At 49.1% G+C, this 16,051-nt stretch overlaps 1 protein-coding gene and 1 non-coding gene across 6 annotated transcripts in view; both read right to left on the bottom strand.

The window, feature by feature from the left end:
- The window catches only part of POLR3E (RNA polymerase III subunit E), a 30,811-nt gene extending 17,217 nt beyond the window's left edge, over positions 1 to 13,594 (bottom strand). For 2 of the 5 annotated variants that reach the window (XM_020904405.2, XM_070461018.1), the window contains exons 1-6: positions 13,456 to 13,592; positions 7,656 to 7,729; positions 6,532 to 6,582; positions 2,662 to 2,739; positions 1,834 to 1,949; positions 1,310 to 1,392 (exon numbers count right to left, since the gene is read on the bottom strand). In XM_020904405.2, the coding sequence (XP_020760064.1) occupies positions 1,310 to 1,392; positions 1,834 to 1,949; positions 2,662 to 2,739; positions 6,532 to 6,582; positions 7,656 to 7,691 (364 nt within the window). In that variant the 5' untranslated portion in view covers positions 7,692 to 7,729; positions 13,456 to 13,592. Of the gene's footprint in view, positions 1 to 1,309; positions 1,393 to 1,833; positions 1,950 to 2,661; positions 2,740 to 6,531; positions 6,583 to 7,466; positions 7,535 to 7,655; positions 7,730 to 12,589; positions 13,001 to 13,455 lie in introns of those variants that run through there. The other 3 variants (XM_070461019.1, XM_020904406.2, XM_020904409.2) reach the window with 3 other exon arrangements.
- A 185-nt stretch (positions 13,595 to 13,779) lies between these two features.
- On the bottom strand, positions 13,780 to 13,861 carry TRNAL-AAG (transfer RNA leucine (anticodon AAG)). The gene has a single exon. It is a non-coding gene; the product is annotated as a tRNA-Leu (tRNA).
- Positions 13,862 to 16,051: the final 2,190 nt, after the last annotated feature.

Raw genomic sequence — 16,051 nt, 5'->3', positions numbered from 1 at the left:
ATGTTTTCAAGGCTTGATATGTTGCAGCACATATCAGTACTTCTTTCCTTATTATGGCTAAATAATATTCAAATGTACGGCTATACCATATTTTGTAATTCATGCATCAGCTGATGGACATGTGGATCATTTCCACTTTTCTCTACCATGAATAAAGCTTCTGTGAACACCTATGTACAAGTTTTTGTGTGGTGATGTTTCATTTCTTTCACATAGATGCTTTCTAGGAATGGAACTGTTGGGTCATAAACACCTTGTATTTAAGACAAAATTCTACTCCTGTATCAAAGGTCATGCGTGTGTGTGTCTGTGTCCCAGAAGGACGATGACCGTGAAGCCCCACTCGATCAGGTTTGGCAGTATCTCTAAGTCCTCAGAGGCGGCAAACCCCAATGCCCTGACAGCTTGCCTGGCCTCTGTGGGTGGGAGGGCAACAGGCAGGAAGGCCAGGGGTCTCCGAACGGAGGAAACATGCTGCAAGTGTTGGATGCTTTTGTATCTCTCTCTTAAGCGGCAGGAGGGACTAAACTACAAGTGTCAGATTTTTTTTCCTTCTCTATAAAAATTTAAAAAGGAGGTTTCTCTTAAAATTCTGTGTTGCCATGACACCTGGTTCCACTTGAACTTAACTTTTCTCAAACCTTGAGCTAACCAACTGTTTTTTCTCCCAATGCATTTTTCTTATGGAAATGTTTTTCTTAAGCTATGTTAATGAACTATGTATTTACCCTAGATTCTGTCTTTCTTCAAGTCGCATTAAGACTCAGAATGGTAAGGGCTCAACAAACCAATGTTTTACTCATACATTGTTCTCTTAATCTACGTTAATAAAACTATACATTTACTTGGAAACCTACCTTTCTTCAAGATTCATGTCAATGTTTATGGCCCGGGATGACACACCTTGTGCCCATGTTCTCTCAAAATGCACGCTGTGGGCGAGGGGCTTGGTGCCAGTCTCTGAGCTTTGAGACATTCCCTTTCTCTAATTAGCAGCCTGTCGCTGTATTACATCCGGCCAAAGACGAGCAGGGGGCACTCTTTCTGCCCCCTTCTGATGTCTATGTCAGAAGCTTTCTCTATCCCTTTTATACTTTAATAAAACTTTATTACACAAAAGCTCTGAGTGATCAAGCCTCGTCACCGACCCCGGATTGAACTCCTCTCCTCCGGAGGCCATGAATTCCGGCATCTTTCACGGCTCAGCAACCTTTTCAGATGCAGCCTTCGCGGTGTCCTCTCCTGGCCCCAGCGCGAATCCTGCTTCCTTCCCACCCACTCAGCCCTCACGGCAGCCCAGAGTGGGTACCTTGCCTGTAGAGTGCAGCAGCGTAACGGGACGTGTTACTGGTGGTCTGGGAAGAGCAGAATGTCTGCTTGTCCATCAGCTTCCTGGAAGCACAGGGAGAACGGAGGTCAAGGGGAAGGAAACTCAGGCCTGGGCCTGGAGGCACAGCCCCCTCCACCCCAACACGGGAACTCCAACAGCCAGAGACCACGGCCGCACGTGCTGCAGGAGGGGCGCTGGGATGAGGAAACTCAACTGCGGCTATAGGCATGCAGGGGATGGGAGCTCCCTCTCCCGTCATGGGGCCAGCTTTCCTCTCGGCCCAGTTAGAACTTGGTCAGAGGACCCATCTCAGGAGGGGAGATGACTTCCCTGGGGACAAGTCCGTGCTGGGGACGAGCCCGTGCTAGGCCCAGTCATGCAAAGATGAGCCGCTGGTGGGGAGCCCAGCTGTGGGGCACAGGGCCTCGGTGTCGCTGAGGGCTGTGGAAGGCTCATATTTGAAGAAAGCGAAGCTCGGCACCCTTGGGGCCCAGGGAACTCACGAGGAATATGTGCTGGTCTCATCAGCGCAGGCCCCATCCACGTTCAGGGCGATCTGCTCCCCTTTGCTGCGGCAGTAGTTGGGATTCAGCGTGTCAATGGCCATCTCAAGTTCTACCTGCAGGCACCAGGCACCCCCACCAGCTATGAGGACCCCGAGGCACAGCCCTCAGGGGAGCCCCCAACCCCACCACACCCGCCTCCTAACTGCAGTCCCTGCCCAGAAGTAGGACTGATAACATCCCTCCCGAAGGCCCCTGGACTTCAGTCCACACAAAGGCTAAAACCCACATTCCAAAAGAAGGGCCTGAGTGCTTTTTGTTGGAGCGGGTTCACACAGTTTTGCTTGCTGCCACATTCCACTCCCCAAAGTCTACATTAGGTACCAACACTTAAAAACCAAGAGCTTTTCTCTTTTCCTTATTTCCAACTTCCTTTACAATGTCAGCAGAATTGGCAATGCTGGTGTAGCTTTTTACACGCTAACAGGGCTTAGAGCTGCAGCTGCCTGAGGACAGGCTGGTCTTCTGGTCCCTGTCATCCCAGCCCCGAGAGGCATGAGATTCCCCATATCGGGCCCTCTTCACATGAGCCCTGTCCTGTGAACTTCAGTCTACCCCATCCCGTGTTCTAATTCATCTCAGGCCTCACTCCTGGCCTCTGTGGAGCTGCCCACCATCTTTCTTTCTGGAAGTTTCCTTCTGCAGCTCTCAAGGCCCTGCAAGTTATTGGTTTCCTTCTTCACTCTCCAATCACTCCTCTGGGCTTCTTTCAGCTCCCACTCTATCACCGCTCCTGTCCCTCCACCTCCACCAGGAGGCCAGTCCCACCTTCTGCTGCTTGGGCTTGATCTTGGCCGAGAGGTGTGGAATGTCATCATACGTCATCGAGGCTGGACGCACTGGGTACTGGGGAAGGGAAGGGAGCTGTCAGTCCACCCTGCCCAGTCCTGCCTAGAGCTGGGCTCTAGGGGTGCTGGCCAAGAATCAATAGCTCCTCTCCACTCCCGCCCCAGACCAGAGGCCCCCACTGGTCTCCTGCATCCATTCTCATTGGCTCCAGCTAGCCTCCTCCCAAAGAGCCATTTTCACACATCCAAGGGACATGTCCAAGCATTAGGAACCCCAATAGGCCCCAGCACGCATGACCCTATGGCCCCTAGGAACCCAGTGCAATGCCATGGGAGTTAAAAGTAAGGATCTGGAGTCTTAACTGCTCATTTACAGGCCACCCAGGTGGAGTAGGACAAGGAAAATGAGACCACAGGAAGCAAAGAGGGACTGAAGCCTGACGGTCACCTGCCACAAAGGATGCTGTGGCCTCAAACCCTCTGCCTCCGCAGCCACTCCACCTACAGGGCACCCTAAGGGCATTCAGGATGGAGAAAACAGGAAGCCTGACCTAAGGTGCATAATAAAGGAGCGATTTCAAGGAGCCCAGGCTGTTTCCACTTTCCACACATAGAGAAGCTGTTTGTTTGCAAAACTCCTATCTAGCCTCTCCTCCCTCGCTCTTCAGAACAGTCCCTCAGGGCTGTCTAAGAGGCTTTCTCAGGCTTTCCTCTTCCGTAAATCTGCTGAATCAAATATAAGTCTCATTCAACTGTTAGGTTGTGCGTTTTGTTTTCCTGGTCAACAGATCTATGAGAATCACTATCCCATTCTCTCTCCTTGTGCTGATGGGCGGTGGTGGTGGTGAGTTAGTTGCTAAGTTGTGTCCAACTCTTGCGACCACATGGACGGTAGCCTGCCAGGCTCCTCTGTCATGGGATTCTCCAGGCAAGAATACTGGAGTGGGTTGCCATTTCCTTCACCAGGGGATCTTCCCGACCCAGGAATTGAACCCAGGTCTCCTGTGTTGCAGGCAGATTCTTTACAGGCTGCAGGCTGATGTGTGGGGTTTTCCATAAAGTTGGAAGGGAGCTGGTCTGCCAACTGACCTGCTCAGAGAGGCCTCTCTGGGCCCCTGTATCAGCAGGTATGAAGCTATTTTGCACCACACATGAGCGTACTGCTCTCAGATCGCTTCTTTTGCTCTGAACAAAGAAGGCCATGGTGACATCCTTCCTCACAAACCCGCTTTTCCTTTCTTTCTCCAGTGCTGTACGTACACCACTGGGGGGTTGGGTGAGTCACGGTTTGGACTCACTCTCAAAAGACTGTGGCCAACGCTGTGAGAAGCACCACAGCCTCCAGAAGGAGCCTGGCGGAGGTGTGGCAGTGCGTAAAGTAAACCCTCCTTCGGAAGCCATCTGAGATCAGTTATATTCTAGCCCAGGGAAATGGCTGTTCCCTAAAAGCTCTCTTAAATAGCAAGAGTGACTCCTCCCTGCTTCCTGGGCTGGAGCTCAGGTCCAGGAGCAGCCTGGAGCATAGCTGGTCTGGACTGGGCCTGGAGCTGGGACAGACTCGCCCATGACAGCCCAGGAGGGCCCCTGGTCTGTGAAAATCCAGGGCAGCCCTGTGACCTCCGGACCGCTGGGGAAGGAAGCTGGATCTAGAGTCAGACAGTCCTCCCTCTGCCACTTGCTCCTCGTGCACTCAGGCAAGCTCCTTGCCTCCCAGGACCACTGGGAACAGGGAATGAGGCAAATGGAGCCAACGCCCAGCCGGGCCTGGCGTGCCATTAACTGTCACCACCACCCGGCCCATCACTCTGCAGTCAGTCGAGGAAGCAGGCGCAGAAGGCCCCGAACGACAACCCCCGGCCCCACGGGCCCAACACCAGGTCTCTTCCTGGCATACCAGCACGTGCCAGGAGGGAGCTGCCGCCCCGTCCCAGGCCCCTTGTGCGAGCTCCTAGCCTCCCTGGGCCTTTTTCTCACATGCAACACGGCGACAAAAATACTGGGTTGGGCCAAAAAGTTCGTTGGGGTTTTTCCATAACATCTTATGGGGAAAACCCGAATGAATTTTTTGACCAACCCAATGCTTAATCTAGACACGTGCACCCCAATGTTCATCGCAGCACTGTTTATAATAGCCAGGACATGGAAGCAACCCAGATGCCCATCAGCAGACGAATGGATGAGGAAGCTGTGGTACATATACACCATGGAATATTACTCAGCCATTAAAAAGAATTCATTTGAATCAGTTCTAAAGAGATGGATGAAACTGGAGCCCATTATACAGAGCAAAGTAAGCCAGAAAGATAAAGACCATTACAGTATACTAACACATATATATGGACTTTAGAAAGATGATAACGATAACCCTATATGCAAAACAGAAAAAGAGACTCGGATGTATAGAACAGACTTGTGGACTCTGGGAGAAGGCGAGGGTGGGATGTTTCAAAAGAACAGCATTGAAACATGTATATTATCTAGGGTGAAACAGATAACCAGCTCAGGTTGGGTACATGAGACAAGTGCTCGGGCCTGGTGCACTGGGAAGACCCAGAGGGATCTGGTGGAGAGGGAGGTGGGAGGGGGGATAATCTTACTTCTGGGAATATAAATTTCCTCAAAATATTAAACATAGCTTCCACATGTTCCAGCAATTCCAAGGCAAATAAAAACCTCTCCACACAAAACACCTGGGACAGAAACGTTCACCGCAGCATTATGCGTAATAGCCAAAACATGACAACAACCCAGATGCTCATCAGCTGATGCATGGAGAAATAAAATGTGGTATACAAGTCCATACAATAGGGTACATTCATACACATTATAACAAGAGAGAATCTTCAAAAATTCTCGCTAAACAAAACAGCCAGGCACAAAGGCCACATATTACATGACTCCATCTATATGAAATGTCCAGAAAAGGCAAATCTATAGACAGAAAATAGGTTAATGGTTGCCTAGGACTGGGGGGATGGGACGACAAACACTTCCTAAATAGACTGGTGCTGGTGGTACAATTCTGTGAACAGACTAAAATTCACTGCATTTGCATGGGTGTGAATCAGATCTCAGTAAAGCTGTTATTAAATTACAATAATGATAACCACTATAGGCTACTGTAGGATGAAATCAGTTAACATACGTAAAGTGCTTTGAATGATTTCTGCAGACAGTCTAGGGTTAAAAGGAGGAGTAACCAGGATTAAACTATTGGCCCAGGGACTTTCCTGGTGGTCCAGGGTTAAGACTCTACATTTCCAGTATAGGGGGCCCAGGGTTCGATCCCTGATCTGGGAACTAGATTCCCCATTCCCCAACTAAGACCTGGCGCAAGCAAATAAAAAAGTACTGGCCCAGCAAAGAGGGGAGCGGTTGGCTGATGCTGCCCTGGAGCTGCCCAGAAAGCTCCTCCTTGAGCCTCAACTACAGCAGCAGTCGTCATTCGTGGTGCTAATATCGTACCAGGCAGTGTTCTAAGCACTTTAATAAGGACTCACTTGATTCCCATGAGGACCCTGTCAGGCAGGTATTATTACTATCACCACTGTGCAACTGCAGAAACTGAGGCACAGACATTTTTTTTTAAGAAACTTGCCCAAGGACTCACAACTGAGCCTCCCTGCTAGTAGGCTGTCTCCAGGGCCCAAGCTTCATCTGATACACTGTTGTCTTGGTTTTCCCATCTTTGAAATTAAAGACTATTACTGACCCACCCATGAACGCAAAGAGACTGTCTTAGCACACCCTCTGTGCCAAGAATTCTAAGCAGCTGGAGGTTTCACGTTACTCCTTGTCTATCACTTACTGTGTCTCCCCCTGCCCCGTTACCTTTATGTCTCATAATTACCTGAAACAGATAGAGCTTCTCTGCCAGACTTTTGGCCAAGTACACCTCGATCTGGGAACAAGAGAAGAAGACTTAACTGGGAGACAGAACTCAACGCCCAACCTGCCCCGGGCACGTGCTTGCTCCTCAGATTTCAGGGATAGGGCCCTGAGGCAGTCTGGGGAAGAAGAAATAGCTCAACCTTTGCTAAAAACAAAGGGAACCAAATCTCCAACCTGGGTATAAGTCCTCGGCCGGGCTCACTATACCCCAATAAAAATGTATTGCCTGAGGGTGCCCAGATCAGACGCACCCTAGAGGGACCAATGAAATGCTTTTCTGATGAGGAAGTTGGGGGGAGGGCCTCCTCCCTGCGCCCTCCCTCCACCTCCCATCCTGGGTTGGCCTGTCTTAAGGTGGTCTGACTGGCCCTCCTTTCTTTTCAACGCTCACTGCCTCTGCTGCACCATGCAGTTTACCTCCCTGCTTCCTAGCTCTTCCTATGCACCATGGTCTCTCCCACCTCCAGGCCTTAAGGACGAGTGAAGGCTCATCAGGCACGGGGAGGCACACGGCATGTGCAAAGGCCCAGTGGCTCCAGGACGTGTCAGAGTCTGGGCTGACCCAGGAACCACCCCTTCCTTATCAGTCTTTCAGACCCTAAGCTTCCCACAGGAGGGAGCACTGCCTGGCTCACTGCTGTCAAAGCCCCCAGCACATAATGGATTCAGTGAACAACTGCTAAATGACAGAATCTGGGTAAGCCCATGCATCCAATAGTCACTGAGTATTAGTTGCCAGGCATTGAACTTGGCTTTGCAGACACAATGGTGAACAGAACAAAATCCCCACCCTGAAGAGGCTTACACTCTAGCGGAAGACTTATGTGTAGGGGTTGAGAGGTGCTGTGACCAAATGCAAGGCATGGCCAAAGTGAAGGGCTAGGGAGGGCGTACATGAGAATGTCACGTGACGCAGGCTGGTCAGGGAATCCTCTCTGACAAGGTGATGCCGGATCAGACACCTAAAGGAAGTAAGGGGGTCAGCCAGGCAGGTACGAGGAAGACGGTTCCAGGTAGAGAGGAAGCCACCAGGTCCTTGGCTGGCCTGAGGATGGATGGAAGGGACCCCACCCCGGCAGTTACCTCCTGTACGACTGGGTCATCCTCTTCATTGGCCATACTAGGGGGGAGCCAGCCACGTGGTCCTCAGACTCGATCTGCAAGGAGAGCAAGAGGTCTGCCAGTCATTCAACCAACACACCTGCATACCCATTCTGTAACCAGTCCTGCTCTGAGAGAGAAACCTGAGGAAATCAGAAACAGATCTTATTCCTACATCCCTCATGGAGTCAAAAGTGGACAGCCCACATCATTTTGGCTGATATACCCCATCAGTCAAAAAAATAAAAAGTAACAACAACAGAAAAAGCAGGCAGAAACCATCAAGCAGGGGGTGCAAACAGGTGGACCCAAGACATCACATGTGGGTTACATCCATGGGAAAGAACAAGTGACTAGCCTCAGGGGTTTTCTGACTACTGACAAAGAAGAATTCACCGCCAGGCAGGAGGATGGTGGCTGGCTGGTCCACAGCCACGAAGAAAACACTTGGAAAGTAACTGGGGGCCGTGGGGAACCTTTAGAGGACAGCCCGGCAAGCAGCAGGAAGGGCAGACAGTCCCAAGGCCTGGATCCCAGGGTGACTCTGTCTCCGGTAGCTGATTTTCAAGCTGACTTTAAACCCAACCCCCAGTGAGATGACCTCCTTTCTGTGATTTTTCTGTGTGTGTGTGTGTGTGTGTGTGTGTCTATGTCTAAAAATGACCCTCTTCACATACATACTCTTCTCTCACCTGTCCCTGTTTAATAACAAGGAGACTGAAACTCAGACACTATTTTGTGTTTTACCAAAGCCACACAGGAAGCAAGAGGACCCAAGAAGACATCAACACCATTCAACTTCAGGTTTCAGTTACAGTTCGGGGAGGGAAGGGGAGTTTGGGCTGGGTCTTGAAGGACAGAAGGATTTGGACAAGCCACGATACTTCGGGTACCTGGAGGAGAGAAGGCAGGTCTCCGTGGTGGAGGGTGAGTACACTATCCCTCAGTATCGGATGGGGAAGGGGTGGAGGTGGTGTGTCGGGGGAATACCTTACAGAAGATGGCAGAGCACTTGGATGTAACCTAAGCACATCCTATACTTTAAATCATCTCTGTGCTTAATCGCTCAGTCGTGTCCAACTCTTTGCAACCCCATGGACTGTAGCCCGCCAGGCTCCTCTGTCCATGGGGATTCTCCAGGCAAGAATACAGGAGTGGGTTGCCATGCCCACCTCCAGAGGATCTTCCCAATCCAGGGATGGAACCCAGGTCTCCCGCAAGGCGGGTGGATTCTATACCAGCTGAGTCGCCAGGGAAGCTCTAAATCACCTCTAGGTTACTTATAATACCTAATACAATGTAAATGTTATGTAAATACTCATAAATACAATGTAAATACTATGTAACTAGTTTCCAGGGGCAAGGCAAATGTAATTTCTGAGGTTAGCTGAATCTGAGAACGTGCAGGTCTGACTATAATTCACCTTCATATTCCTAAAGGAAGGAGATGCTCACAGTTAGAAAGGCATCTAGGCAGACTTTCCGGGTGGTCCGGTGGTTAAGAAACTGCCTGCCAGTGCAGGGGACATGGGTTCCATCCCTGCTCTGGGAACTAAGGTCCCACGTGCCAAGAGGCAACTGAGCCCAAACACGAGAGACTACTGAAGCCCACATACCCCAGAGCTAGTGCTCTGCAAGAGAGGCCTCGCCGTGCGCTGCAACTAGAAAGCAGCTTCTACCAGCCACAAGTAGACAAAGCCAGCAGGCAGCAACAAAGACCTGGGGTAGACCAAAATAAATAAATAAGGCACCTGGGCAGCCTCTGATCTCAGCCTTTCCCAGACCTCTCCTTTTGGTAAGCCCAGCTCAATTTTTGCCTAATCTACTTAACACTGGAATGCTTTAATATTTAAAAGAGTACTTCCACCATGGGATTCAATGGCATCTAGGCCCCTGTCCTAGCCACCATGCAAAGTCATCTTGTTTACTCCAGATACACATTCCAGACACTAAGAAGGCTCAGGCCAAAGCACTGGCATCATCCTCGATATTTCTCTTCCTCTCATCCCACACCAGCAAATCCTGTAAGTTCTACTTTCAAAGTATGTCAAGAATCTGGCCACTCCCACTGCCACCTCCATCTCCTGCTGCCTTAGAGCAGCAGCCTCCTAACTGGCCTCCCTGCTTCCACCTTGAACCCATATCTAGCAGTCATAGCACTCCTCCCCCTTAAAAGACTCCCCATATCACCAGAAATAAAAGCCAACATCGTTTCCATCCCATGTGAGGCCCTAAACAACCCCACCCCGACCCTCTTCCTTTCGGACCTCATCTTCCACAGGTCTCCCTCCCTTCCCCAATCCCACCTCTGGGTCTCTCTCACTGCTCCACTCGCCCCCCTAACCTCACAGCTCCCTCCTTCACCTCTTTAAAGTTTTTGCTCAGATTCTACCTCATTGCTGAGGCTTTCTTTGTCCACCCAATTAAAAGGACAATACCCTCCCAGCCAGTTCCTTCCCTCTCTGGTTTTCTCCACAGCCTGTATCACCATGTGACAGTTCACAGCTTTGTATTTATCATCCATCCCCACCCACACCACTACTCAGCGGTAAACTACAAAAAGGCAGAGATCCCCAGAACAGCAACCAGAAGTCAAATTGCCAACATTCGTTGAATAATAGAGAAAGCAAGGGAATTCCAGAAGAACATCTACTACTGTTTCATTAACTACGCTAAAGCCTTTGATTGTGTGGATCGCAAAAAACTGTGGAAAATTCTTAGAGATGGAAATACCAGACCACCTTACCTGTCTCCTGAGAAGCCTGTATACAGAACAAGAAGCAACGGTTAGAACCTCACAAGGAACAACTGACTGGTTCAAAACTGGGAGAGGAGTACGTTAAGGCTGTATATTGTCACTCTATTTATTTAACTTCTCTGCAGAGTACATCATACAAAATGCCGGGCTGGATGAATCACAAGCTGGAATCAAGACTGCAGGCAAAATTAGTACAGCTTCAGATACGCAGACGATACCGCTCTAATGGCAGAAAGTGAAAAGGAACTAACGAGCTTCTTTCTTGATGAGGGTGAAAGAGAATGAAAAAGTTGGCTTAAAACTCAATATTCAAAAAATGATCATGGCATCTGGTCCCATCACTTCCTGGCAAACAGAAGGTGAAAAAGTGGAAGCAGTGACAGATTTTCTTTTCTTGGGCTCCCAAATCACTGAGGATGGTGATTGCAGCCATGAAATTCGAAGACCCTTGCTTCTTGGAAGGAAAGCTATCATTCCCCCAATCAAAACTCTTCAACTGTCACCTAGTTTATCCAAATTCCTTTCCATGGCCTCAGGGTCCCATATGATCTTGCTGGCCCTCCAACAAGCTAAGCCCCAGCCAGTCTCAGGAACTTTGCACATCATCTATTTTCCTCAGGTCTTTTCAAAAAAAGGTTGGCTCCTTTTCACTAGATATCACCATCCCCACCCCCTCCAGGAATAGACGTTTCCCTGACCATTCACCTTAAAGGCACCCACCCCCTACCTGGTTCCAGTCACTACCAAAGCCCTGTTTTATTTCTTTCATGGTTCTTATCATAACTTGGAATTACCTAGTTAGTCTATTTGCTTATGTGTTGTCTGTCTGGCAACCCACTCCAGTACTCTTGCTTGGAAAATTCCATGGATGCAGGAGCCTGGTAGGCTCCAGTTCGCAAAGAGTAGGACACAACTGAGCGACTTTCCTTCCTTTCCTTCCTACCTTCTGCACTAGAATGTATGTTCCATGAGTGCTCTCAGATTGTTTCAACAATAAAACATGATTTAATTTACTATGTGGAGTTGATATGGGCATTATTATCTTTTAAAAAAATTCAAGCTGTTCTCCCAATATCTAGAACAGTGAAGGAAACTATAGTATAAAGAAAAACTGAGTAAATGAGTGCATGAGATCAGGCAGTGACAGACCCTTTACCCAGTGATCCTAACTCAGCCCCATCCAGAGACTAGCAGTCTCACGGTTTGGGCCTCCTGGACACTCGAGGACAGGGGTGTAGTCTGTACTTCCAGGCAACCACAAGGCAGCAGTGACCACCTTGACCTCAACAGGGTTTCCTGTGACCACAAAGGTACTCTGTGGCAGTGGCTCTGAGGCACTGGGCACAGAAAACATCCCCACCAGGGGGCAGTTCAACAAATGGAAAGGGGATGAGGTAAAATCTAAGGGAGGGTCCAGAGCAGAGGAGATGCCTGAAGGCCATAGCTGGGTCAGGCAGGAATCTAACCTGTAGGCCAATCAGAAAAACAGAGGCAAACAGAAAAACAGTTTCCAGCTACTGGGCAGAGAGAGACAACACAAAACTGAATTAAGGGGTGGGGGGCCCAGGGTAAACAGTCTCAAAGTCTGGATTCTTATTGACTGTGTGCCCCTTCTACAAGGCATCTCCCCTTTCTGAGTCACTCCAGTTTCCACCTCAATGAAAAGGGAAAGGTGGCCTAGAGGCAAAAAGAATTAATTCTTAACTCATAAGACCCTCCCTTCTCTAAGGACTTAATATATTAAGTAATCTGTTCGGTAGCTCTATAAGTAAGGATGTATTGATACCATCCCCAATTAACGAAAGAGGAAACTCAAGTTCAGAGAGTAACTTACCCAAGGTCACAGTGCCAGAGAAAGGCAGAGCTAAGCCACAAACCTAGGTCTAGCTGATGTCAAATAGCCTTATTCTTAACGACTATGCTGCCAGATTCTTTAGTGGAAGGCAGGATGGTGTAGTGGGTAAAAGCCTGGACTCTGAAGTGAAACTGCACAGGTTCAAATCCCAGGTCTGCTATCTGGTACCCCTAGCACCTCAAGCAACGTTTGATCCTCACTATTTTCACCCCAAAAATGGGGGTAAACAAAAGCACCGACTTCAGAGAACTGTTTAGATTAAGTAAAGTAGAAACGTAATCCCTGGGAAGGTTTCTTACTTACTCGGCACAATGTTTTCTTCCAATATAAAAGGCCAGGAGACACAGCCACGAAACAAACGCTGCAACCTGGAGCTTCTCCCATCTTACCCTATTCAGCCCTCATCACAACCCTAGGAGGTGCGGGAATCCTCTTATCCCCAATTCACAGATGAAGAAAACTGTGACAACTGCTTTAAGATCTCCTTTTTCTACCCCCCAATGATTCTAAAGCTAACAGAACAAAACCACCTTTTTTATTCACTGGTCTACTTGACGTGCTTACTGACACCTCGTCTGATCAAACCTTCAGGGCCCCATCGGCCGCACGTCGCTGACTCCCAAATAGCACTGAAGGGTGGCTGGAATAAATGAATGGAGAATTCCAGGCCTAGCCGGACGCGAGCTGATCCGGTCCGGCGGCGAGGAGGGGGCCCCGGACACCCTCCGCCTGCCCATCGGGGCGGGCCGCCTGCCCCGCGCCACACTGTCCAATGGGTTTCGCCTCCCTCGCGGGTGGTCAGGCCCCCTTCTCACGCCCACCACGCAGCCGCCGCCACGCCGGCAGGACACCGGCTGCCTTCGGACAGGTGCTCCCGCAGGAGGCCCGCCTGAGCCGGGTGGGGCAAGGCGGCGGGACCCTGAGTCACCGCCGGTAGCCTCGGCTTTGGAGTCACCGACTGGCCGGGCCGAGGCGAGGCCGGAGCCTGCGGCCGGCCCGGGTCTCCCGGGGCAGGCTGTCCGTCCTTCCCGCCGGAGTCCCAAGAGGCCCCCGGCCCCTGGGCACCGCGCGGCGCGGGCCTCCCGGCCTACTCAGCAGCCCCGCCCAGGCCCACCTCGTGAGTACGGCCCGGCTCCAGCCCGGGTGAGCACTGCCAGGACGGCACTCACCTCTCCGCGGGGCCCGCGTGCGGGCGGCAGCAACGGCCCAGGTACCCGCTGGCTGCAGAGGCGGCAGTGGCCAGACTCTCCTCTCAGGCAGCGGCCATGTTGCCGGTGGAGAAACTCGGGCGGACACGTGGGGGGAGCGAGCGGGGCGGGCCCTCGCGCTTCCTTTTACCCACAATGCCCCGCCCCGGCGCGCGCGGACCCGCCCCCTCCGCCGCTCCATTCATGCGGGCGGCCAGCCCTGGCCTGCAGCAGGGGGCGCTGATGCAGTCGCAAAACAGCTGAAAACAGCCCGCAAGGAGGTAGCAAGGGGCAAAATGCTAACCCTGGCAGCGGTGGGATTCGAACCCACGCCCCCGAAGAGACTGGAGCCTTAATCCAGCGCCTTAGACCGCTCGGCCACGCTACCTCGTTGTGACTGGGGCTTTCCAGGAAGCTATTTAATACATTTACAGGCAAGTACACTTCGGTTTCTTTGATATATGTTTTACTTCATCGCTATATGTGTCGGCTACTAAAAAAGAAATATTTGCTCCAATAGTTAGACCTACACTTCTTCCGAACAGGTCTTAGAACGAAACGCAGTTTAAGAATCTGTTTTCTGAGTAGGACGTTTAACACTTTAGCAGGTTGACCCACGCAGGAGTAAATGATGGATTTCAACAGTAACCCGCACCAGGGGTTCCGAAAGCCAACCCCGTGGACTGGTGTCGGCAGTTTTCTCTAAAATTATGTGTTTTAATTTTTAGTTACACAGATAATATGTGAATTATTGCAAAATATGAAAACTTTGTAGATAAAGTACTAATGTTCTTTTACCTTTGGTATCTTAAGTCCCTTCCGCAGAGGTAACCATTATACAGCTTAGTATACTGCATGTTCTTCTGGATCGTCTACTGTGAATTTATGTGACTATATATGGATATATTCATATGGATAGATATATCCATAGAAATAGGTGTTTTGTTTTTATTGTTATGGATTTTACATAAATATAAATATTAATCATACTAGTAGTATTTATTGCAACTGACTTTTTTCACCTATTTTTTTTGGTATCTATCCATATTGATATATATGTAGATATTTTAAAATATAGAAAAAGTACCAAAAAAATCGTCCATACTCCCACTACATAATATCGTGGCATTTTACTTCCAATTCTTTTCTTATGTATATGCTTTTTATTAAAAGTGTGAATGTGATCCTTTTAAAAATCCATTAAGAATATATAGTGTGATCTTGCTTTTTATTTACATAATCCTTACTACATTGTACCAATATTATTCTGCAACTTGCTTTTCTACTCCAATATTACATTTTTATTTATTGTGATACATATGGATCTAATTTATTACATGCTATGAAGATGGACATTTAAGTGGTTTATATTAAATTGTTATAGTCAAGTTTCTGGTTAATATCCAGTTGGCACACACCCTGATATTTGGGCATTCCATATTCCTCCCTCTCTTCAATTCCTCCTTAATGGATTTTTTTTTTTCTCCATCTACCTTTAAAATAAGTATTGACGTACAAAGATTTTCATTGTACTGGGAGAGTTTGTTACTTTTAAAGCAATCTTTAATAAATACAGAAGCAGCCATCTCTCTCGGCCAGGCATTGTGAGAGGATCAAAACCAAGTGAGGAATAGTCCTTGCAATCAAGAAAAACATTGACCTGCTGATGTGTTTTAGTACCAGGGGGAACTGTATTTGTTTGTGAGTTATGTGCTGGATTTTCCAAAAGGAAATATCCCTATGATGAAGAATATTTGCTGGAATCTCTGCCTGATACTACTTTTCTAGTAATTGCCTGACCAGTCCAGAGAGTGGGTCTCTGGCGGTCACCTTCCGCACACCGTGGCCAGCGGGCTCTATGGTAAACACAGGACAGAGGTCAGACCAATCATGAGACATGGTGAGTTCCTGATTTGTTATTTTGACTGTACTAAGTGTTGGGGTCAGTCTCTGAGACCGCCTGACTGGAACTGGGATTTGGGGTGGCCAGATTCTGTGAGATGGACTGGAGAAGAAGAGAAAGCCAGTGAATGGAAAAATAATAATAAAATGAGAAGAGTAGAGAGTCACAGAGAAATTCTGATGGTTTTGTGGCTCCCAGTTTAAGACTTTTCCGGGGCCCAGTGGCATTCATATTCTTGCAGACATCCCTTTATCATTATAATAAATTCCTCTTTTCTGCTAAAGCTAGGGTTATCTGTTAACTTTAACAAATGAGCCGCCCCCTAGTGTGGAAAGGACTCAAACATAGGTAAAGATATTTCCACCAGAACATTCTGCAGCAATTCACATCTGTCCCTACCAATATTTACTAAACAAGATGCCTAACAGGAATGCCAGCTGATCCTGGAAGGAGAGCCCAGGGCCTCCTTGGGGCGTTTCTTGCAGACCTGAGGTGCCATCACATGGCTGTCTTGTGACTGTCAGATGTGAAACTAATAAGCAGGTGAAGCCAAATGCTGCGCCGGAGCTCAGGACCCGCTAGGTCCCAGCAACTTTATGTAAGGGGAGAGAGGAAGGGGCTAACCCCCCACTGTCCTTGTGGCATGTCTGCTCTGTCCCTTGGCTAATGGGGCGG

The sequence above is a fragment of the Odocoileus virginianus genome, chromosome 33, assembly GCF_023699985.2.
Source record: "Odocoileus virginianus isolate 20LAN1187 ecotype Illinois chromosome 33, Ovbor_1.2, whole genome shotgun sequence".
Classification (NCBI taxonomy): domain Eukaryota; kingdom Metazoa; phylum Chordata; class Mammalia; order Artiodactyla; family Cervidae; genus Odocoileus; species Odocoileus virginianus.
The sequence above is the reverse complement of the archived record's forward strand: the minus strand, read 5'-3'. Positions and strand labels throughout refer to the sequence as shown.